Source organism: Centropristis striata, chromosome 13 (assembly GCF_030273125.1).
Source record: "Centropristis striata isolate RG_2023a ecotype Rhode Island chromosome 13, C.striata_1.0, whole genome shotgun sequence".
Lineage (NCBI taxonomy): Eukaryota > Metazoa > Chordata > Actinopteri > Perciformes > Serranidae > Centropristis > Centropristis striata.
The window spans coordinates 33650330-33674768 of record NC_081529.1 but is presented as its reverse complement, the minus strand read 5'-3'; the positions used below and the strand labels follow the sequence as shown (position 1 = coordinate 33674768).

The following is a 24439-nucleotide window of genomic DNA, read 5'->3' as shown; positions in this document are numbered from 1 at the left end:
TACAATAGGGAGATTTACAATGAAGATCCATTAGGAAAATTACTCCAAATGGGGATTTTGGGAAAGTATTTGCACACATGCAGATTTCTGGGAGGAAAAAAAGTATGTCTATTAAATATGGGGACTTTAACTTTGAGCATGAATGTTCCAGGTCGTGCAATTACATAAGTCTGCGTACAGGACTGCGGTGTCAGAGGGGGGAGAGTAGAGCTCAGACTGTGTTTTGACGCTGAGCGCAGCAGCAGCAGAGAGGAGGAGTCGCTCCGTCAACTGTTGGCCTCTCGACTCTAATCTGGATTAGAGCTCCGTCCGGTCTGCAGCCAGGACTCCCAATAATCACATTATTGTGTATTGGGTTGACGCCTCCTGACGCGGAAGGAAAAGACGCGATGTGAAACGGCGGCGACGCTGCTGACGCGTTTTACCTCACGGCTGAACTGTTTATCTGGATACAATCTCCCGAAGAAGTTTTGACGATTTTTGCCACAAAATCCTGCTTCGATCCAAGAGAAGTTGAGTGAATATTTGTTGCCTGAGGTCGGTGGATGGTGCGCATCCCCGCGTGCAGCACAGCGCGCTCTGCAGCATCCAAGCTGAGCACTGCAGCCTGCACTTAAAGCACATTTCTGCTCAAACCAAAGCCTGGTTACCACAGGAGCAGCTGGGCAAACATGCCTCATTCAGGTAAGTGCTTTTGGTTTTTGCAGATAGCAGCAAAGGGGTTTTATTTTGGAATCAGTGCAGCAGAATAGCTGCCTTTATTTTGAAAAGACCCGAAAACAATTTCTACAGGTGAGGAGATAAAGAGCAGACTGACAGTGGAGAGATGGATTTGATCTGAATTGCACAAAAGTTTAAAGCGACATTTGAATCATGGATGGATTACAGATGCACTGCAAAAAAAGGGGGTCTAAAAACAAGATAAAAACACTAAATATGAGGGAAATGATCTTGCTGCATGGACAGATAATTTACCTTGACAAGATTTCTTAAACTAAGATTGTTAAATCTAGAAATAAGCATGTTGAACGCTTAAAATAAGAAATTAACTCTTAAAACAAGATGATTTAAAGCTGCCAGCAGTGATGAACTGGCCCGAGCAGAGTGACCTGATGATTATTTGTTTCTTACCAAGATAAAAAAAACTTTAGATTTAGAAGTGTTAGATAATTTATCTTGTTTTAAGAGTTAATTTCTTATTTTAAGTGTTCAACATGCTTATTTCTAGATTTAATAATCTTAATTTAAGAAATCTTGTCAAGGTAAATTATCTGTCCATGCAGCAAGATCATTTCCCTCAGATTTACTGTTTTTATCTGGTTTTAGACACACATTTTTTTCGCAGTGTGCGGCACAGTCCCTCACCTTTTAAGATGTAACTCAAATAGATACAACCCAACTAAGAGGAGACTTAAAGTGCCCACAAAGAAACATAAAAAATCTACATAGAGACACTAAAAAGACTAGAAAGAGTGCAACACAACAACAAAGAGATGAAAAGGAGACACAAAGAGACTCAAAACAACAATAGAAAATGAAAGAGACATAAAGCGACTACAAAGACATGTGATTTTGTCATATTGTATGTATGTTTACGTATATGTTTGGACAGGTTGATGGTCATTTCGTTTTTTCCTAGTACTTGTTACTCTGTTCAGTGACAATAAAGTTGAATCTCATCAGTTGAATCTCATGTAAAAGAACTACAAACAGGCAAAACAAGACAAAAGGTGACTACAGAAAGACCAAGACAGCTACAAAGAGACACAAAGCAACTGCCAAGATACTCAAAGTGACTACAAAGAGACACAAAATGGCCATAAAAAGACAGAAAGCGACAACAAAGATTTGTAAAAGAACTACAAACAGGCAAAACAAGACAAAAGGTAACTACAGAAAGACCAAGACAGCTATAAAGAGAGAAAAATCAACTGCAAAGATACTCAAAGTGACTTCAAAGAGACACAAAATGGCCATAAAAAGACAGAAAGTGACTACAAAGATATGTAAAAGAACTACAAACAGGCAAATCAAGAGAGAGAGATACATAACAACTACAAAACAACAACTAAAGAGGCTAAATAACTTAAAAAGTCCAGTGTAGACGAGGTGGTGGGTCCCAGGGGACCATTGTTTATAATGCGCCCATGATTTGAATGCTTTAACCCTCTGGAGACTTCTTCATGACGTCACAATGTAAAAACGTTCAGCAGCATGTTTTCCTGCTGTCAGCTGAACTCTAAAGTTTTGGCTTTTCCACAAGTTTCCATGTCCAATTTAATGCATCAACTCTTTTTCAGCAAAGGTAAAAAAAAAAGAAAAACACCTCAACCAAGTGTAGTAACATGATTTTACTTTTTTTGCAGAGATTTTTCTAATTTTGCAGTGTGCATTCAGCATTTTAATGCAATCTTTTGTGTTTACTGTTTTTATGTTTTTTTTTTACATTTCGTTGCGTTTCTTGTGTGTTTTTATGTGTGTTTTTTGTATTTTTTGTGTGTGTTTTTGGTGTGATTATGTGTGATTTGAGTGAGTTTTTATGTGTTTTTTGTAATTTTGTGTGTGTTTTGTGTGTTTTTTGTATTGTTTTCTTTGTGTTTTTTGTATTTTTTTGTTTGTGTTTTTTGACATTTTGTTGTGTTTCTTGTGTGTGTGTTTTTGTGTGTGTTTTTGGTGTGATTATGTGTGATTTGAGTGAGTTTTTATGTGTTTTCTGTAATTTTGTGTGTGTTTTGTGTGTTTTTTGTATTGTTTTCTTTGTGTTTTTTGTATTTTTTTGTTTGTGTTTTTTGACATTTTGTTGTGTTTCTTGTGTGTGTGTTTTTATGTGTGTTTTTTGTATTTTTGTGTGTGTGTTTTTGCTGTGATTAAGTGTGATTTGAGTTTTTTTTGTGTTTTTTGTAATTTTGTGTGTTTTTTTAATTTTTTGTGTGTTTTTGTGGGGGGGGGGGTGTATTTTTTGTGTGTGTTTTTGTGTGTTTTTTTTGTATTTTTTTTGTTTTTTGTAATTATTTTTGTGCGTTTTTTGTGTCAAAAATGTTGATCCAGTAAGTCAAAATGAAAAAAAATATATATTATCCCTCTGGTGTATCATATAGGTGAGGTTGTGCTGAAAACAATAATAGCAACACGTCATGTTAAAGATTTTTAAGTGGTTTATACAGAATGAAAAGGAGTCCAAAACCGACAAAATATCCCCAAACTCCAAAGGGTTAATGAGGGTTTTGTGTTCATTCTCCGTTATCACTCAGCCTCTTTTAGCCAAGGAGATAGTGTCTTAATGATTCGCTTAATGAGATGTAGATAAGAAGAGCTACACTAACACTGACCATGTGATACCCAGACAAACACACAGTCCTGTGCCAATTGTGTCAGTCGCCAGGGTCAAATGGTAGTTTGAGGACAGGATTAAGCCTTTGAAATAAACCTCCTGCCTCTCCGTTTGTCTCCAGGCAGCATAGACTGTCACATTCACTCACACAGCACTGAAACCAGCGAGGGTTTCATTATGTTCCTCTGCTAGAGAAGACAAATATTCTGTGCATGTCATAGGACACAGATGGAAAGGTCAGGAGGAAGACAGAGTGGGAGGGATGTGATTTTCTTTTTTTTGGGCAGGATTCAATCAACGTCATGGATGAAAATGGGATTTTCTGCAGGTCGTGACCATTTCTTTCTCTCTCCTTTAATCCATTTTATGTGATTCACTCGACCTTTGAATGTATTTGTCCCATCGGCAGAGGGTTTGACATCACTTTGCATGTTAGAGCAGTAGTTCTCAACCTTTTTGAGTCGCAACCCCCAATTGAACATGCATGTTGTCCGCTCACTGAACAGAACTTCACACGCACAGTTCAGATCACCCAAAAAAGAAACAAAATGACCAAAAAAAGGAAACAAAATGACCAAAAAAGAAACAAATCGACCACAAAATGATCAAAAAAGACACAAAATGACCAAAAAAGACACAAATTGACCACAAAATGATAAAAAAAGACACAAAATGACCAAAAAAAGACACAAAATGACCAAAAAATACACAAAATGACCAAAAAGACACAAAATGATTAAAAAAAAAGACACAAAATGACCAAAACAGACACAAAATGACTAAAAAAAGACACAAAATGACCAAAAAAGACACAAAATGACAAAAAAAAAAAACACAAAATGACAAAAAAAAAAAACACAAAGTGTCCAAAAAGACTAAAACATATTAACACATGAACACTTTAACACAGTGCAGTTGGTTTTTTGCAGTGCAACTAGTTGAACTAAAGCAAGCTAAAACTTGCAGTTTAATGCTTTGTAGTGGAACTATATTAAATTGCATCATCCCTATAAACTTTGTCCTGAGGCTTAATAACTTTTCCTTTAATTGGACCTTTAATACCTGACCTGCCTACCTTATTAAAATGTCTTGTCCACACTTGCCCTCACAAATGTCAGACTCCACTGAACTTCATTAACTTTTTCCTCCATGCTGAATGGCCTGGAGCCGCTCAAGGCTTCTCTGTTAAACATTAAGCCAATTAATTGTTCTTTTAAATTGGCAGGAAATTATTGGGTAACTATTTTTGATAAGGCATTAATCATTCCAGTCAGTTTTAGGGGAAAATGGTCATTACTCTTTGGTTGCTACTTTTGAATGTGAGAATTTGCTGCTTTTCTTTTATATTATTGGAAACTGATACTGACACAACAAAACACTTTTGGCACAGTTTGTTATTGATGATTAATCAATTAACAAACTAATAAGAAATAAAAAATAATCATTAGTTGCAGCTCTTATGAATGAATAGATTGATACTATTAATTGAGTGTGCTTTAAAAAGCACACTATATACTATCCACTGGGCTTAATCCTGTTTATTTTTCCATTTCTTCCGTGTCTTTTGGTCGTACATACACTAAAAATTTACGTCGCGAAAAATTCATATTCTGTAGAGAAAAGTAATAGCACACCGATCCCGATCAAACCGCACGTTTTGATGTACAATTTGTCCTGCAACTCTTCAGGTTGTAGGACTAGTAGCGGGACGAAATTGCGTCCGGAAGTAGCCTGGGTATACCCAGACTGCCTTGCGCGCTCAAATTTAATTTCGAACCTCCATCCAGTCTGGAAACCAGGAAGGATTCCTAGCCCTGTTTTAGGGATCCAATCACAGAGCGGGGAGGGACGGCAAGACGATGACGCGTACTACTCGACACTTGGAGGCTTGTAGTTTTCCGGATCCAACATGGCTGCTGCAGACGCGAAACTCTCTTTAGCTGTAGATGGTGTTTTAAATAGTTTAGAGCGAAAGTTGAAAGGCGAAAGGTCTCTCGGCGGCTCCGCTGAGATCACCGGCGTTATGGTAGCGGGGCTATTAGCGTCGTTAGCGGCAGTTAGCAGCTATCTAATAGCCCCGCTACCGCGGACAGCGGAGCCGCCGAGAGACCCGCAGCAGCTTGTTTATTGCCCATAAAATCAGTGGATGTGTGGCTGAATGACATGAGGGGGAATAAAGCGTGAAAATAAATAATATTGCAGAAAGCGAGAACTGGAGAAGCAAAGCAGCAAGCAACACTCTCTCACAGACACACACACAACAAACATCCATCTCTGTTGCTCTACTACGTCTTCTGGTATAACTGATCTGATTGGCTAAGAGCTACCTACAGACGCTTTGATAGACATTCTAAGCGTCCAATAAACGGCTCCGGAGGATCGTAAACCACACCTCCTCTACGGAGAAATCCATTGCTCGTTGCCAGACTAGACCTCATTTGAGAATAGTCTGGTGTTAGCCAGGCTAGTCCGGAAGAGGAATAAGAAAAAATCCACAGTATAACAGTAGTGCAGCACTGGTCCCTAAGCTATTGCTGTATGGGACCAGTGCTCGGTGCGATTGCCCCGTGGCCCTAATAAAGCAGTGATGTTTGGAAATTGCGGATGCTACCCCAACAATTAGTTTAGGCCCGGTTGTGGCAACAGTGTTGTCCTTCCAATAGCCAAGCTTTTAGATGTTTGCTAAAAGAGGTCAGAGTGTTACCAATTTAATTTAGTTAGGGACATCAAAGAGTTTTTTACATGTCGTTCAGTTACTGACATTTAACTACATTTAAGAAATCTTCCTTCATGAAATAGAAATATCTGCTCCACTTTCCACTCTCCAGGGTCAGAATTAGAAACTGGGTGTTCGAGGCTTCAGTCCAGTTCGTCCACAGTCGTGAGTGGAAAGCTGCCAAGTCGCTGCTGACTCGGTGTAACGGTTTTACTCTCCCTGTCAGCACGAACCAATCCAAATTGAGTCCGAAGTAGAAATTGATTAGTTAATGCAGGCCTGTCTGGAGCAGGTTAAGCACTGGCGGAGCAGCACTTTTAGTTAATTAGATTTGACAAACAGCAGCAGGTTGGTGCTAAAAAATTCAATCTCCGTATGAACGCTGCAGAGAAATGAAGTGATAAGAGGAAAACCAATCAGGAATAAATTAGGCGAGCGACTCGGTACCTTTTACTCTCTGTAGGCTTGGAAATTGGTTTCATCAAGGTCAGAGACAGAATTTATAATATATTGCTTTGCTTTCATGTTTGCGTATGCTCTTTGAAGATAAAAATGAACAAACATGACTTAACTTAGTGAAACCGGGACATAAAAGCAGAATTAAAGCTGCTGTGGAACAGTGAGTCAGAGCTGCATGTCGAGGAGGAAGAAGAAACGAGAAAGAGGAGGAATTCTGCTTTTATGTCCCTGTTTCAGTGAGTAAGTAAGTGTGTATGTGGTGAATATGGCATAGCTTGTCTACCTGCACTATTCAATTAATTTGTAATTGATTTTTTTTAATTGTTTGTTTGTTTTGTTTTGTTTTGTTTTGTTTTTTTAACTGTAATTATGTATATCCATTGTGAAGCACATTGAGTCTGCCTTGTGCATGAAATGCGTTCTATAAATAAAGTTGAATTGAATTGAATTGAAGATAGATGAAAAATTAAACAGATTTTTTTTTACAGTGCAGTTTAACTTCATTTTATTACAATACGTCAAGAAATGTGCAGTTACAGTTAGAGTCTCAGGGTTCAATCTTCACTTCCCTGATTACACAAATGCTGGTCAGTTCATGAAGGCTGGACGCAGTCTAATTTCCCTGAACCCATTTTATAGCCTGACAAGTTTTCTAAGAATGTAGGTTGATCTCTTCCAGAAGTCGCCTCCTCTCGATCCGTTGATTTGTCAGTTTATTTAATATATGGACACGTCATGTCACCAAGCAGAGAAGACAGTTATCTTTCTGCTGAGCACACCATGTCAGTGACCTGACCTGTTAACAAACTTTCAAATCACAACCTCCTGCCTTGATATGACTTGCAGCGATATTATAGAAGACACAGATTTTGCAACAAATATCCACATAAAATATACAATACAGGCCAAAAGTTTGGACAAACCTTCTCATTCAATGCGTTTCCTTTATTTTCATGACTATTGACATTGTAAATTCATCAAAACTATTAATGAACACATGTGGAATTATGTACTTAACAAAAAAGTGTGAAATAACTGAAAACATGTCTTATATTCTAGTAAGCAAAGGGTGGTTACTTTGAGGAATCTAAAATACAAGACATGTTTTCAGTTATTTCACACTTTTTTTGTTAAGTACATAATTCCATATGTGTTCATTCATAGTTTTGATGCCTTCAGTGAGAATCTACAATGTAAATAGTCATGAAAATAAAGAAAAATGCATTGAATGAGAAGGTGTGTGTCCAAACTTTTGGCCTGTACTGTATATCTTTTTGTGATGATAGAATTTTACTCTAAATAGGGCAGAGGAAGTTGAAGCAGATGGAGTAAATGTATTTAGTTTACCAATAGTTTAACAACAATATTTGCACATGTGCATTATAGCAAAACAGCTTGCAAGATTAATCTATCAATGCACAGAGTTGTACAAAATTCTGATCGTAGCCTATGGTGTCAGGCAATTGTGGGTTAATCTTGCATTGATTTATTTTTTTGTTCTTTATCCAACTTAAGTAGTTGAGTTATGTATTTTACTTAAATACAATTATATATTTTCTGTGAGTTACCTTTATCCAACTTAAGTAGTTGAGTTCTTTATTTTATTTAAATACAATTATATATTTTCTGTAAGTTATCGTTACAGTAATTTTGTGTTATATTTATTTGTGTTCCTAATATATGGTACCCTTTTGCAACTAAATTCTGGTCTCTGTGTGGTGTTTCCAGTCCTCCATTTCCTTCCTGAGCCGAACTTATATCTTCTGTTTATCTAGCCACTATTAATACTTTAATCTGTACATTTGATATATGCTACAGAACACACACAGATAGTGAATTACGCGTGCATGGATAGTGACCCACGTCAACAGAGACAGAATAACAGATTATTCCAACATTTCTTTGGAGCTGATAAGTGCCTGAATAAACTTTCACATTCAACAAAAGTAGGAATATTTTTGCTCCTTTTTCTTCTTTTTTAATAATATCTAATAAGCTGAGCTCTACCTGGCATTCGTCAGTTTTCTAATGCTGCACTTCTCTGTAAATACAGACACTTCATATTCACATAGAGCCAGATCGCGACTACATGAGACTATTTTACTTATTATACGTGCATGTGGCTTAAAGCTCGTCCAACTGAATGACAAAGTATCTGCTGATGTATCTGGAATTGAAAGACGCAGCGACTGCTCATTCATCAGATTGAATTCACGTCTCCAGTGTCTTCATTTCCTGTGGTAAAAGCCTCTTTTATTTGGAGGATTACAGTTAATCCACTCTCTGTCTGGATGGTAGCGGAGCTGTTGACTCTTTGTGATTTTCCTGCCATGATACATGATGTCGGTGATGGGAACAAGCTTTGAAGGGCTTGTTATAGATCCGTAAGCCCTGATTCCCCTAGGGACTGTCTAATTGTTGGGCCTTCAGAGGGATAATGGATACTGGTAAGGGTGTGGTTGGAAAAAAAGCTTGTTTTCCCAGTTATAGTCACATAGACACTGAGCTCCTACTCTGAGTCTAATGCTACCGATACATCAGGAGACTTGGGAAAGATTTGGAACAAACTTGTGGAAAACTATCAGCTCACATCTAAAGACAAGAGTTTAGAGTTTCTAGTCTCACACTTTTTTTTAGATTTTAGACAGACTGTCAATTTAGCAGAGAAACTATTTACAAGACTACAACTAGATTCTTTTAGCAGGTTTTTTCACTACCATGCAATTTTTTTCCCATCGTGCTCTTAGTAAAAACAACAAAAAGAAGAGAAGAAGACGCCACAAAATGCCCCTCACAAAGCTGAAAAAGGGTTTCTGTTTTTATCACATGAAAAGTTGATTATTTTACAGTAGAAATAGATATAAGGAAGAATAAAGGAAAGGAACGTTTAGAAATGAATTCATGATATACATTTATGTCCTATTTAATTATAATGTGTTTAATTGAATAATTATATTTATCAGCTCTATCAACTTTCATTTAGTTAATCACACATTAATCGTTGATGATTTATTACTTATTTATGTATATATTTATTTATACATTTTAACTGGGTCTCCTTATTGTTCTCTTTACTAAGAAACATCTTACTATATGACATCACTATATTTTTATTGAGGCATTATGGTGATGTTCCTTTTTCCTGTGGAAGTGGTTTTACTGGTCTGGAACCAGTCTGGAACCAGACTGAACCAGTCTGAACCGGGGACCTTTCCCCTGCTCATCTATTGGTTGGTGATTGTGTTATGTCACTGAGACTTGAGATAATATCAAACACGTTTGATATGATCCGAACCCAAGACTAGGAAAGATATGAAACAGGGCAGATTGGTTTAATCATTTCTTCCATGACTGTATTTTTGGTAATTTTGTGTCTTTTTTTTAAATCATTTTTACATCTATTTTTGGTCATTTTGTGTCTTTTTTGATCATTTTTACATCTATTTTTGGTCATTTTGTGTCTTTTTTGATCATTTTTACATCTATTTTTGGCCATTTTGTGTCTATTTCGATAATTTTGTGTCCTTTTTTTGGTCATTTTTATATCTACAGTCATGGAAACATTCTTGATAATAACCGAAATCATTATGAATTAAAACCATGTTGTGTTACGTCACTGCAACAAACCCAAGACTAAAAAGACTGATATGAAACAGAGCAGATTGCTACCTTAAATTTAACCATGGAGATGACGGGAGCGCCGTGACTCCAGTAAAACTACTAGATTTACTAAAGACTTTACGTTTGTACTCTGGGACTGGAGACATCTTCTGGTGTAAGCCCAACATAACAGATAATTTATTCGAGTGACGACAAGTGGACTGTGTGAGAGAGTCCAAGCTGTAACTCGAGTTGCCTGCATGCAAATATATTTATATTATGAAGGTGTGTGCATTTGTTTGTTCCTGCATCAGATGTGTTCACTTTCATCATCCACACAAGCAGAAGCTGTCACTGCTGAAGTTGTTTTCTCTCCTGTTTTACTCATTGAAATACTTGCAAATTCCAAATTTCAACCCTCGAGAATATTGGAGGATATTACATACAGCCAGAATGTGTAAAAAAAAACAACCAAAAAAACATATGGACCCGGGGGAGGGGGGTAATATTTTTAGGAAAAAGTTTACAAGATTAAAGTGGCAAATCTATGAGAAAAAAATTTGCAGATTTATGAGATTTAAAGTGTTGAATCTGCAAGAAAAAAGTTGCTTTTTTTCCCCCTCATAAATCTGCGACTTTTTCGCGCAGATTTGCCACTTTAAATATCTTAAACCTGCAACTTTTTTCTTGTAGATTTGCCACTTTAATCTAGTAAATTTGCCACTTTTTGGGATTTTTATTTTTATTCGTATTTGGGCCTAATATGCCGCCATAGTCAAGTTCTCCTGGAACAAGTAATTGAAGAATAACTCTGTTTCTTGCATATTTTTTTCCTAAATTTTTCATTTTTACATTGGAGATTAAGGTCAATAAAGTTAATAAAAAAAACATACAGACCCCGGGGAGGGGGGTAATATTTTGAGAAAAAAGTTTACGAGATTAAAGTAAATAAAAAGCGCAGATTTATGAGATTTTAAAGTGGTAAATCTGCAAGAAAAAGTTGCTTTTCCCCCACTTTTTTCTCGTAAAGCTGCAATTTTTTTCGCGCAGATTTGCCACTTTAATCTAGTAAATTTGCAACTTTTTTCTCAAAATATTAATCCCCCTCCAATCCGGGTTTGTATTTTTATTTTTATTCATACTTGGCCCTAATTTGCCGTCATAGTCAAGATCTCCTCGTACAAATTTGTACGACTGTTTCTTGCATTTTTTTTTTCCTAAATCTTTCATTTTTACATTGGAGATTAAGGTCAGTAAAGTTAATATTATTATATTATTATCATACTGATTGGTAGCCTGATCTTTGAGGTATCATGAGAGAAGAACATTTGCAGTCCAGTGTTGTATTGAGCATCTTTCAGTGCTCCTTGGATCAGACAAACGTGTCAATTAGGCCCAAACAAGCCTAATGGATTGGATCTCTGCATCTAATTTGGGTTTAGCTCTGACTGTGGGATTAAAGTCTGGGTGCTAATAACTCCTTATGGATGATTCCAGAAACAAAGCGCTCCTCCGCCCCGACCTTATCTCAGACTTTATGTGAGGTGACAGCACCACACAGAGAGAAACACACAAAGATCCTGCAGAGAAGAGAAAAGGACAAAGTGGGGAGGAGATTGGAGAGAAAGGTTGATGGGTGAGAGGGGAGAGAGAATGAGAAAAGCAATAGAGAGGAGAGGAAGAAGGTCACAAGAAGGCTTCATGTTCAATATTATGCTGCAGATGAATGTCATGATGTTATAATCTTTTTCAATCTTGGTGATCTAGAAGATCTTCCCTGTGCAAAGCGAGATAAATACTTGTTATTAGGGTGATACACTGTAAAAGGTAAAAAAAAAAAAAAGGTGTCTAGTCTAAAAACCAGATAAAAACACTAAATCTGAGGGAAATGATCTTGCTGCATGGACAGATAATTTACCTTGACAAGATTTCTTAACTCTGTGGAGTCTTGGGCTAGTTTGTCTAGCATGTCATTTTGTGTCTTTTTGTGTCTTTTTTAGTCATTTTGTGTCTTTTTTTGGTCATTTTGTGTCTTTTTGTGTCTTTTTTTAGTCATTTTGTGTCTTTTTTGTTTCTTTTCTATTCATTTTGTGTCTTTTTGTGTCTTTTTTAGTCATTTTGTGTCTTTTTTTTGGTCATTTTGTGTCTTTTTTGGTCATTTTGTGTCTTTTTTAGTCATTTTTGTGTCTTTTTTTAGTCATTTTGTGTCTTTTTTGTTTCTTTTCTATTCATTTTGTGTCTTTTTGTGTCTTTTTTAGTCATTTTGTGTCTTTTTTTTGGTCATTTTGTGTCTTTTTTGGTCATTTTGTGTCTTTTTTAGTCATTTTTGTGTCTTTTTTTAGTCATTTTGGGTCATTTTATGTCTTTTTTTGGTCATTTTGTGTCTTTTTTAGTCCTTTAGTCCAACATTAAATGTGATTTTGAATCTTTTTTTTACTTTCAAAACACTATCATGCTCAATAAAGAATTTTAAATGTTGCAAATGTGAACAAAGGTGTCAAATCTAACATATAAGAGGGTTCCATCCAGTTCTATCATTTTATACTAAATCTATTTGAGCTTGTCTCCAGTTTTACTTGGTATATCATCATCAAACTGAAACTGGCCTCATGGAGTTTACAGCCAGAACTTTAGAGGTAAATTTACAGTAGGGCTCCACGCTGCTTTGTTTTCTAGTCTGGATGGAGTCAAGAAGAAATCTCTTGGTTTTATTCTGGTTTTATGTTGTTTTATTCTGGTTTTAACTGGTTTTATTCTGGTTTTAACTTGTTTTATTCTGGTTTTAACTGGTTTTATTCTGGTTTTATGTGGTTTTAATCTGGTTTTGTTCTAGTTTGAAGAGTTCATTTCTTATTTTAAGTGTTCAAAATGCTTATTTTAGATTTAACAATTATCTGTCCATGCATTTTCCATGCAATTTCCCCCAGATTTAGTGTTTTTATCTTGTTTTTAGACACCCCTTTTTTGCAGTGCAAAAGAGGATTTGAGTGGAAAATGCATTAAAAAACAGCTTGATGATGAGTTTGTCAAAGCTGTTCAAATATCCATGTTTTAATATGTTTTTCTTGCTTTTCAGCATCCAAAATGATGGAGTATAAGCTGCCCGAGGAGGAAGATTCAAACCGACATGCAGTTAAAGACTCTCAGTGCTAGCAACATGCTCCAAGTCTTCAGGGACTCCGTTTGGTTGACCGCATTCACATTCACACAGTAGCTCCTGGTTGACTGACAGCATGGAAGACAGCAAGCTGATCTTCAGCCTGGACGGCCCGGAGGAAGGTCCCACCGTGGCCTTTTCCAAAGACAAACCACAGGACGGAGAGCGCCAGCTGGAGCTCAGCCTGGGGATGGATCTGGACCTGAGCCTGGGCCATCACTCCCAGCCCCCCTTCCTGACGCACTCCCCCTCATCCCCGGGCTCTTTAGCCGACCTGTCGGCCTCATCTGCAGACCTGCTCGTCACCACCAACCTGGTGAAATCCTCCTCCACGGACCTGGAGCCCAGGGAGAGCGGCTCGCTGCGGGGCAAGCCTCTCCTCAGCCTGGTCAAGTCCCTGAGCACCGAGATCTCCCGCCGCGTGGAGCCGGAGGTCAACCTCTCCAAGTCGGACTCCAAGCTGCATTTGCATCCCTGGAAGCAGCTCACCCATCCAAGAATACCAGAGAGCAGGCCCGGAGAAGGCGGAGAGCTGGACGAGAACCAGGACTGGGTGTCTCCTCCGTCCGCCGAACCCCGAGGGAGCTCGCTGATCGCCGAGCTGGAGGACACGAGGAGGAAGTTCTCCGAGGCCATGCAGGATCCGCTCAGCATGCTGAGTAAGATCATGGGGGACGAGAGCCCCAAGCAGGGGAGGGCTGCTGGGGCCGGGGACTCACCGTCCTCACAAGGAAGCTACGGGAGAGACAGCGAGGACTCAGATCTGAAGTGCCGGAGGAGGACTGAAAGTGTGTGTGACACGCCTCTGAAAAGACTCCAAAAAGGCTCTTTAACGAAGTCCTCCCTCCCGCCAGAACATCACCGCAGCGACAGCCATTTAGAAATCCGCACCTCTGGAGATCTGATCCAGGTGGTGGAGCTCCAGAACGGATCCAGAGGGACACGTCTCAGGACTTTACCCCAGCCAAGAGTCACTGTTCCGGGCTCGTCGCTGCCTCTCCACTGGCTCTTCCCCGTGGCTCTGCTGGCGTACGGTTTCTTGGTGTTGCCGCTGCCGTCCTACCTGACCGGTCTGTCCGTGGGGGTGGCGTCCGGCTTCATGCTGGGCCTGGTGGTCGTGTTCATGTTCGCCCCCCGCCGCTCGTCTGCAAGAAGCAACAAGGGTTTGAGCAAATTCAGACCCCAGAACGTGGATCTACTGGAAGGAGGAGAGCTCACAGATTCAGAAGTCCTAGAGGTAATAAAAAAAGACAGAAAAAAGACACAGAATTACCAAAAAGACACAAAATTATTTTAAAGACACAAAATTACCAAAAAAAGACACCAAATTACTAAAAAAAAGACACAAAATTACCAAAAAAAGACATAAAATTACAAAAAAGACACAAAATTACCAAAAAAAGACACAGAATTATTAAGAAAGAAAAAAATGACCCAAAAAAGACACAAAATTACCAAAAAATACACAAAATGACGGGAAAATATATATATGATATATTGTACCGGCATTATATATGCAGATAAATACTTGACTATACAAGATAGTATACACGTATATGTTAATAAGTAGAATGTACAAAAGGACAAGAATATTGTTACAATAAGTAGAATATATAATATCAATATGATTATTATTAACACATATGAGTGCAGTAGAGAGCAAGAAGCCACTTTCTGGTTCAGATTGTGCTACATGGAAGTGAAGCTCTAATGTTTGATGATGTGCTGTCAGTGGTGCTTAATGGATTAGTTTTGAGGTAATTACTATATAGAAAACCGTCCTCGGGCACAGCAGGTTCTTCATCTAAAGTGCAGGTTTATTTCTGTAATAGCTTTTTCAAAGCACTTCTTGACAGCTCTGCTGGGAGCAGGGCTGGCTGCCTCCATAAATGCAGAGTTAGCAGGTAGGTTTAATAGACGGAGCTGGAGGAGTTACTAACAGCAGGCTGAGGGATATTTCATCTCGTCCACACCGTGTTAAATGAGACAGACATATTGTGCCATGTCTCATGTTTCCTCTCCTGCTGAGCTGCATTGTCTCTGTAAGCACCACTTACTGGGAAATTAATTTGTCTGAGTAGATTTTTGCAGGTTTACATATTTTCAGAAATATTTAAACACTTACCCTGGTATAAATCCTGCAAATCTGAATAGAAAGGTGTTATGTCTTTTCTTTCAGGGGTCTCAAACTCAAATTACCTCGGGGCCGCTGGAGGCAGTATCAAAATGACCAAAAAATGACACAAAATGACAAAAAAGACACAAAATTACCAAAAAAGAGACAACATTATTAAAAAAGACACAAAATTACCAAAAAAGACACAAAATGACAGAAAAAAACTAAATTACTTTTTTTTTAAAACAAACAAAATGACCCAAAAAAGACACAAAATGACCAAAAAATACCCAAAATTACGAGAAAAAAAAAGACACAACATTATTTTAAAAAGACACAAAATTACCAAAAAAGACACAAAATTACTAAAAAGACACAAAATTGCCAAAAAAGAAACAGAATAACCAAAAAAGATACAAAATTATTTTAAAAAGACGCAAAATTATTAAAAAAGACACACAATTACCAAAAAAAGACACAAAATTACTAAAAAAACACAAAATTACCAAAAAAGACACAGAATAACCAAAAAAGACACAAAATAATTAAAAAAAGACACAAAATAATTAAAAAAGACACACAATTATTAAAAAAAGACACACAATTAACAAAAAAGACAATTATTTATTATTTTAAAAAGTCTTGAAAAGTCTCTAAAATAGGGTTTCAATATGGCCTCCTGGAGGTCATGTGACAAATTAAAGCATTGCTATTGGTTCCATATAGTCTTCCCTCTTTTTCAAAGCATTGCATCACTCAAAAAGATGCATTGTAGAAATTTGACAGCACCGTACCATAGAGGGGTAAATAAATCCAAATATAAGCAGTTTATAAAATCAATTCTTAAAGGGAAATGTAAAGTGATATATGACTGATTTGTGTCATTTCCTCCTGTTGGGATTTCTCTTCCAGGGCTGGATGAATGAGACAAACAGCTACGACCCGGAGACGTTCCACCCGTCCATCACACACTCGGTGTATGTGACTCTGAGAGGCAGCCAGCTGAGCCTGGCCTACCCCCGCACCAACATCCCCCGCTGGGCATCGTTTGACGAAACCTCCCACGAGGCCACGTTTACACGCTCACGCACTTACCAGCTGGCCAACTGTAAGGTCAGTGCATCATATATAACACTAGACAGTTTATAAATACATTTTGAGTGTGCTTGACTCTGGGCCGTGACTTTCTCCCATGCATTATTAGATTACAATTTGAACTGTTTTTAAAATGGAAAAGAGGAGGAAGTCATGAAAGATAATAAAGTTGTGAAGAAAAATGAAGAAATTGTCTTTTTAGAGCAATCAGAAGAAACTGGTACCGCTGCTTTCCTTCAGACATTTTCCCGCCTTTTTTCCATGGCGGTCTATGAGGCTGTGGGTGGTGTTGGTGGATCATCTGTGCGTCCTACGCCCAAACTATAACTCTGACAGCTTTACCACACCAATGTGAAGGAGAAGACAAATTTATTTTTTGATACATTTTTCTCTCCATCTCCACTCTAGCGATGATGTCATCCACTCTAGCCTCTCCATAGGGTAACATTGGGGGGATTTTGTGGCGTGTTTTTGCTGAATAATTTGAAAACCGTTTGCCGGAACCCTTAGAAAAGTCATAGCACACTTGTCATGGCCGAACCAGTTGATTTGATATCTTTTTAGTGTGTAATGTGTGACCAACACTATGTCAGGAGTAGTCAACCAAAAAAAACACAGAAGAAAAGGAAGCATAAAATCCAGGATTAAAGGAACACTCCACCGTTTTTTCATATTAAAACATGTTATTCGGTCAAGTAAGACGAGTTGATACAGACCTCTTGCGTCTCAATGCGTGCACTCAATCGCCCTGGCGCGCGGCGCCACTTGGCTAGCACTTAGCTTAGCCCAGTTCATTCATTAGGATCCAAACAGATGGACAGTTAGAAGCGACCAAACTCCTCCACGTTTTCCCTATTAAAAATCTTCTCCCCTCAGGAGTGATGATATTACTGCGCCGAGTCGGAGTGCTCCCAAGTGCTATTCCGCCATACATTATAGTTATCCTTTTTATCCGCTTAGAAAAGCGCCACGTTTTATTTTGTGTCGCCATACTTGGTCGTTTAACTACTCGTGTAGCTGTATTTAAATAGGGAAAACGTGGAGGAGTTTGGTCGCTTCTAACTGTCCATCTGTTTGGATCCTAATGAATGAACTGGGCTAAGCTAAGTGCTAGCCAAGTGGCGCCGCGCGCCAGGGCGATTGAGTGCACGCATTGAGACGCAAGAGGTCTGTATCAACTCGTCTTACTTGACCGAATAACATGTTGTTGTTTTTTTAAGATTATTTTTTTTGGCATTTTTTGCTTTTATTGATAGTGATAGATAGAAATGGGGTGATAGAGGGGAAGACATGCGGCAAAGGGAGCACAGGCCGGATTCGAATCCGGCTCCGCCGCAGCAAAGACTCGGCCTTAATGGTAACGTTCTACCAGTGTGAGCCACCGGGACGCCCCCGAATAACATGTTTTAATATGAAAAAACGGTGGAGTGTTCCTTTAAGCCCGGTGGGTAGTTTATTGTGTGCTCTTTCAAGCACACTCAGTATTCTCATTTCTGGGTCCCAGGGGAGCAGCGTGTTCTTCAGAGGGGACTAAAACAGACGGTGACCTCTCGCCTGAACTCTCATCTCTCTTCACCCACATTGTCATCCAACACGGAAGTGAAAGAGCAGAAGGATTACAGCTGAAGTGATGATGCTCTGAATAAACTGGACCTGGCTGCTGTCCCAGCAGCATACTGAGGCTACAGTCGCTTCCAATCTAATGAATGTGGGGACAATTTGACATCTGTCAACACAAGTCCTGCCTGCCACTGTCTCTTTTAGAAAGAAAAAAATAGATGAAAAGTAAATGACACACTTGTTGAGAAATGCATTGAGGAAACCTTTAAAATTAAATCACCTCACCTATTTATCTGCGTCGATCGTTAGATTGGGAAAGAATGAGCAGGAGACGTCCAAGTTCTCAGTTTAACTTCATTTTATTACTTTTTTTCTTTTCTATCTGTTTTTTTTTTTTTTACTATTTTATTGTTTTACTGTTTTTTAGGATTTTATTGTTTTTTTTTTGTTTTTATTTATAACTATTGGTGTATGATTTTGTTGCAAATTTACTAGATTAAAGTGCCTAATCTACAAGAAAAAATGTGTAGATTTAAGAGATTTAAAGTGGCAAATATGCTTGAAAAAACTTGCAGATTTACGAGACAAAAGTGGGGGAAAAAACAAAAAAAAACTTTTTTCTCGCAGATTCACCACTTTAAATCTCATAAATATTAGGTTAAAACAATATTAGCACATGATCATTGTATCAAAGCATCTTGCATGATTAATCTATAAATGCACAGAGAGAGGTTACATACACAGTTAGTGAATTACGCACGCACGAGACAGAATAAGAGACAGAATAACAGATTATTCTAACACACTCCCTCTATGATTCTTTTTCTGTATCTTCAATCCCAGGTGTCTCTGTTGCCGTCCGGTTTGGCTCGCAAGAGGATCTGGAACAAGAAGTATCCTGTGTGCATCACTCTGGCTGAGGGGGAGGTGGGAGAGGAGAGTGTGGTTGAAGGGCAGGAGGAGGAAGAGAAGACGGAGAGACACGCCGTCCCGGACCAACAGCTTCCTGTCACCCTCTACCTGTTCGGCCGCACAGGAAGAGAGAAGGAGGACTGGTTCCAGCACTTCCTGTCTGCCTCCCGGGCCGGAGCCAAGAACCTCGTGAGCCTGGAGGAGAACGCAGGTAAAGAAGATGCATGAGCCATGTTTCCTTTAGGGGGAAGAGTGGCTGCTGGGAAAGTCTCAGGCCACGCCCTCTCAAAAGTCTGCTTACTCTGCGTGTCTCCATTACAAAAAAGGCCTCAGAGGGATTTAGAGACTCTGGAGGTGACGTATGGTTTTAGATTGTCGCATAATTGCTTAGCAACAGTTTTGACCGTGACATATGCGACGGAGACGCAACCGTGGCCTCCGTCGCTAACTGTGCACAATGTCCACCGCTGGTCATAAACAAACCAGCATGGCTAACTATGCAGAGCGTCTCCGCTGATCATAAACATAGTGATGGTGAATTAACCGGCATCGCTAACTGTGCACTGGTGAGTGTCTGGTGCTTGTTGTAAACAAACAGAGATCGCTAAGTGAACACCTCCTGCAGCAGCAGCACATACACACTGTAATGCTACAGAGCTAACTGTTAGCCTGTTAGCACGTACACACTGTACTGCTACAGAGCTAACTGTTAGCCTGTTAGCACATACACACTGTACTGCTACAGAGCTAACTGTTAGCCTGTTAGCACATACACACTGTACTGCTACAGAGCTAACTGTTAGCCTGTTAGCACATACACACTGTACTGCTACAGAGCTAGCTGTTAGCCTGTTAGCACATACACACTGTACTGCTACAGAGCTAACTGTTAGCCTGTTAGCACATACACACTGTACTGCTACAGAGCTAACTGTTAGCCTGTTAGCACATACACACTGTACTGCTACAGAGCTAACTGTTAGCCTGTTAGCACATACACACTGTACTGCTACAGAGCTAACTGTTAGCCTGTTAGCACATACACACTGTACTGCTACAGCGCTAACTGTTAGCCTGTTAGCACATACACACTGTACTGCTACAGAGCTAACTGTTAGCCTGTTAGCACATACACACTGTACTGCTACAGAGCTAACTGTTAGCCTGTTAGCACATACACACTGTACTGCTACAGAGCTAACTGTTAGCACGGTGCTACTGTGTACCTCGTTCCGCGACACCGGACTGCACTATGAAAGGACAGAAAATCACTTGCCTTTGCAGGATCACTATGAACACCCTAAGGCATGGGTCTCAAACTTGTGGCCCGCGGGCCAAATGCGGCCCTCATGACGATGTTTTGTGGCCCGCACCTTGATAACTTTGTGTCTTTTTTGGTAATTCTGTGTCTTTTCTGGTCATTTTGTGTCTTTTTTAAATAATTTTGTATCTTTTTTGGTCATTTTGTGTCTTTTTTTGGTTATTTTGCTACTGCCTCCAGCGGCCCCCAGGTAATTTGAGTTTGAGACCCCTGCCCTAAGGCAAAGAGCTGGCACAAATCTTTCCAGCAGTTTAGAAGGATTTGCGGGACCTCACTATGAAAACGGCTTATGTTTATTGTCGCTACTATTGTGACTACTCGCTACTTCGCCGGCTTTTACAAACTGTGCATGTTGTTGTGGCGTCGAGTACTACGTCACATCCTGCTTGGCGTTCTATCCAATCAGCAACCAGGCTTTTTTCAGGGGAGAAAAACGTCCCTGCTCTTCCACAGTGCCAAAAAAAGTCTGGACAAAAGGCCGATCAGGACGGCTCGTATTCAGATTAGTGGCGTTTCGGCGAGTGAGACCCGCCTCATTCCGGGTATTGGACTGTAATGGAAACAGCCCATTAGGTTCATGATGGTTGGGAGCCATTCAGCACCTTTACCTACTTGTTTTTAACATGCATACAGGACAGACTGATGCAGAATTTTAATGCTTCTGTGAGTTATATTTACCTTCTCCTTCAGCCCACTTACTCTGCGTCTGTCACTCAGAAACACCATGTGGTGGAGACGCTGCTAAAGAAAGCACAGAGGAGCTGCACGACATGCCGGGAGCAACGAAGACAAGAACACTAGTGGAGTACAGCGCCTACATGACTCAACTGATTGGCTCGCAGAGCTGCAATCCCACCCCCAGCCCCTGCCAGAGTGACCAGGGAAGCCCCACAGCACACAAAAAGGTCAATGAGCAACACTTTTAGATGTTTGATCAGTTAGTATTCAGAGGTCTAGTGGGAGCGGGCTCAATTTTAGAAGTATACTAAAGATACTGATTGTTGTTGACCTCTAGGATAATCACAGCCTCATGAAACTTTACAACCACAAACTAGAGACCTGGAGCATTCAGAGGATGTGCAGCTTTCCTAGGTTTATTGACAATATTGAGGTTTCTCAGCAGTTTATAGAACAGAAGTGCTTCCAATCACTTAAAATACAGAAATCTCCAAAATGAATGAAGTTTTTGAACCCAAATCACAGCATGAATTCTTCTCGGTTTGAATAAATTTGCATTATTGAGCACCAAATGTGTGTAGCAAATGGTATCAACCCAAAAAATTGCTGCAACAACTTATAGGACATAGTTCAGGGGTGGGCAACCTTTTTTTTTTTTTTTCTTTTTTTTTAAAGATTTTTTTTTTTTAAAGATTATTATTATTATTTTTTTTTTTTTGGCATTTTACATACTTTTTATTGAAAGTGAGAGACAGATAGAAAGTGGGTGACAGAGGGGAGGACATGCGGCAAAGGGAGCTCAGGCCGGATTGGAACCCGGCTCCACCGCAGCGAGGACTGCAGCCTCTATACATGGGGCGCCTGTGTAACCCACCACACTACGGACCACCCCAGGGGTGGGCAACCTTTACTAACTAAATGGCCACTGTTGGCCCAAAAAAAAGAGAGAAAATCGCGGAATGGAGCAGCAAACCTTATATTGAGCCTAAAATGAAAATTAAACAGCCTAACAAGTCTAAATTAGCCTACCAACATTATTAATAGTCATATTGAGCATTTATTAATATGATTTTGAAAACTAGTCTATCTCGGGGAACTCAAAACTAAACTCAAAGTTGGCAAAACTTAAAGGTAAAGGTGCCGGGCCGGAGACTTTCGTAAGCTATGAAGCACATTTTAGTTGACTTAAATGTCAAAACTTTTTAAATATGCTGTACAAAGGCTACACAATTTTACAATTGAAGAATACAAAAAGTTTTGGTCTACACCATTGATAGATTACATTTTTAATGTAACAATATATATATATATATATATATACATTTTTTTGTCTCAGCCACGGGGAGCCCCTGCAGGCGGCCTAAAGAGCCACATGAGGCTCTGGAGCCACAGGTTGACCACCCCTGACCTAGTTGAACATGGAAATGAACTTCAGAAAGCCGACACTAATGTTATGACCCTTTATTCACCATAATAGGCTTCAATAATTCATTCATTCATTCATTCATTCATTAAGTCATTTTTGACTATTTATTAGATAGATTATTTTTGACTAGAAAATCAATTCAACATCTCAAATGAATCTTCATGTTCACAGCTTTCAGATGATGTTCACCACTTCTATGTCATTAATTGTTGACCTGCTATCTCCCCCTAAACATCCACTGCCTACAACCACTGATTCTCCAAATAGTAGGTGGCAAGGTTATTATAGTTAACGAAAACTAGAATTGAAAAAAAGACACAAAATGACCAAAATAAGACACAAAATGACCAAAATAAGACACAAAATGACTAAAAAAAGACACAAAAAGACACAAAATTACCAAAAAAAAGACACAAAATGACAAAAAAAAAAAGACACAAAAAAACATGAAAAGGATTCAAAATTGGACAAAATAGCCCAAGACTCCATAGAGTTAAAACTAGCAAACTCGCTCTAAAAACTACTGAAAACTAACTGAATTTAAAAACAAAAACTGACAACGAAATTAAAACTAAAACTAATCAAAAATCCAAAACTATTGTAACCTTGGTAAGTGTTTAACATCACAGTGCTGGAGATGCTTTGCTTAGCCTCTACATGTCATGCTAATACGCTACATGACTCCTATTGATCCGAGCTGGTCAATAGCAGCTACTGTTCCACTGCTCAGCCTGGTCAGAGATGCTGGCTCAGCCAAACATCCCTGCTGACTAGACTAAATGTCAACGTGCAGAAATATCAGGTATCACCTGGCTGGAAGGTTATTAATAGTAACTGACTGCAGCATATCTGACTCTGCTGCTAATCCTGACGGGGTGGTTTGGGATTGGCACCCCACGCAGAGGCAGTCTGTCGGGGTGTTTAGTCAGAGTGAGAATCAGCATTAATTTGGTTTGAGGAAAGATTAGCATGGAGATGGCAAAATGTGTATCTCTGAAATATGCTTGAGGAAACCATAAATAGATGAGTGAACGGGCCTAAAGGGCACAGCCTGGCCTTCACCTACAGAATGTCACTAAAAGAGACACATAGCAACCAAGAAGAGGCTCAAACTGACCACAAATAAATGTAAAACAACTATAAAAAGACACAGAAATACTTCAGAGAGATTAAAATAACTACAAAAGAGACACAGAAATACTCACAGTGACTATTAAATGTAGCAAAGAAACCATAGAGACTAAATCACTAAAAATAATACAAAAAAACATAAAATGACAAGAACAAATCAACAATAAATACAAAACAGCTGCAAATGGACACACCATAATTATTAAAGGGGGCAAAACAACCACAAAGAGATGAAATAACTAAAAAGAAAACATAAAATTATAAAGAGGTACAAAAATAGGGACAAAACAGCTGCAAATATCTTTAGAGACCACAAAGTGACACAAAACAGCTTTAAAAGGGGACAAAACAACGACAAAGACATACAAAATGACCACAAAGTGACAAAAAGCCAGGAAAGAGGAGTAGTGACTAAAATCTTTTTTTTTTTTTAAATAACAAAATGAGGCTAAACAACTACAAAACAGACACAAAGAGACTCATTGTGACGATTAAATGTAGCAAAGAAACCATAAAGAGACACAAAATCATTAAAAAGAATACAAAAAACATAAAATGACAAGAGAGTAAAACAACAATAAATAGATGCAAAACAGCCGCAAAGAGACACAACAACTATTAAAAGGGGTAAAACAAGCACAAAGATATAAAATAACCAAAAAGAAAATAAATTAAAAACTACAAAATGACTATAAAGAGACCAAAAACAAGAAAAAATATGTTAAAAAAAAAAAAAAAAAAAACAGCTGCAAATATCTATAAAGAGACCACAAAGTGACACAAAACAACTTTAAAAAGGGACAAAACAACCACAAAGAGATAAAATAACTAAAAACAATACATAAAATCAAAAAATGACTATAAAGAGACCAAAAAAAACAACAAAAATAAGGACAAAACAGCTGCAAATATCTATAAAGAAACCACAAAGTGACAC

At 38.7% G+C, this 24439-nt stretch overlaps 1 protein-coding gene across 1 annotated transcript in view; it reads left to right on the top strand.

The window, feature by feature from the left end:
- Window positions 1-205: 205 nt before the first annotated feature.
- LOC131983887 (testis-expressed protein 2-like) overlaps window positions 206-24439 on the top strand; it is a 35707-nt gene continuing 11473 nt past the window's right edge. Inside the window, exons 1-5 of the mRNA XM_059348714.1 lie at window positions 206-684; window positions 13183-14500; window positions 16292-16492; window positions 18878-19157; window positions 20985-21172. Coding sequence (XP_059204697.1) covers window positions 13340-14500; window positions 16292-16492; window positions 18878-19157; window positions 20985-21172 — 1830 coding nt within the window. The 5' untranslated portion in view covers window positions 206-684; window positions 13183-13339. The remainder of the gene's footprint in view (window positions 685-13182; window positions 14501-16291; window positions 16493-18877; window positions 19158-20984; window positions 21173-24439) is intronic.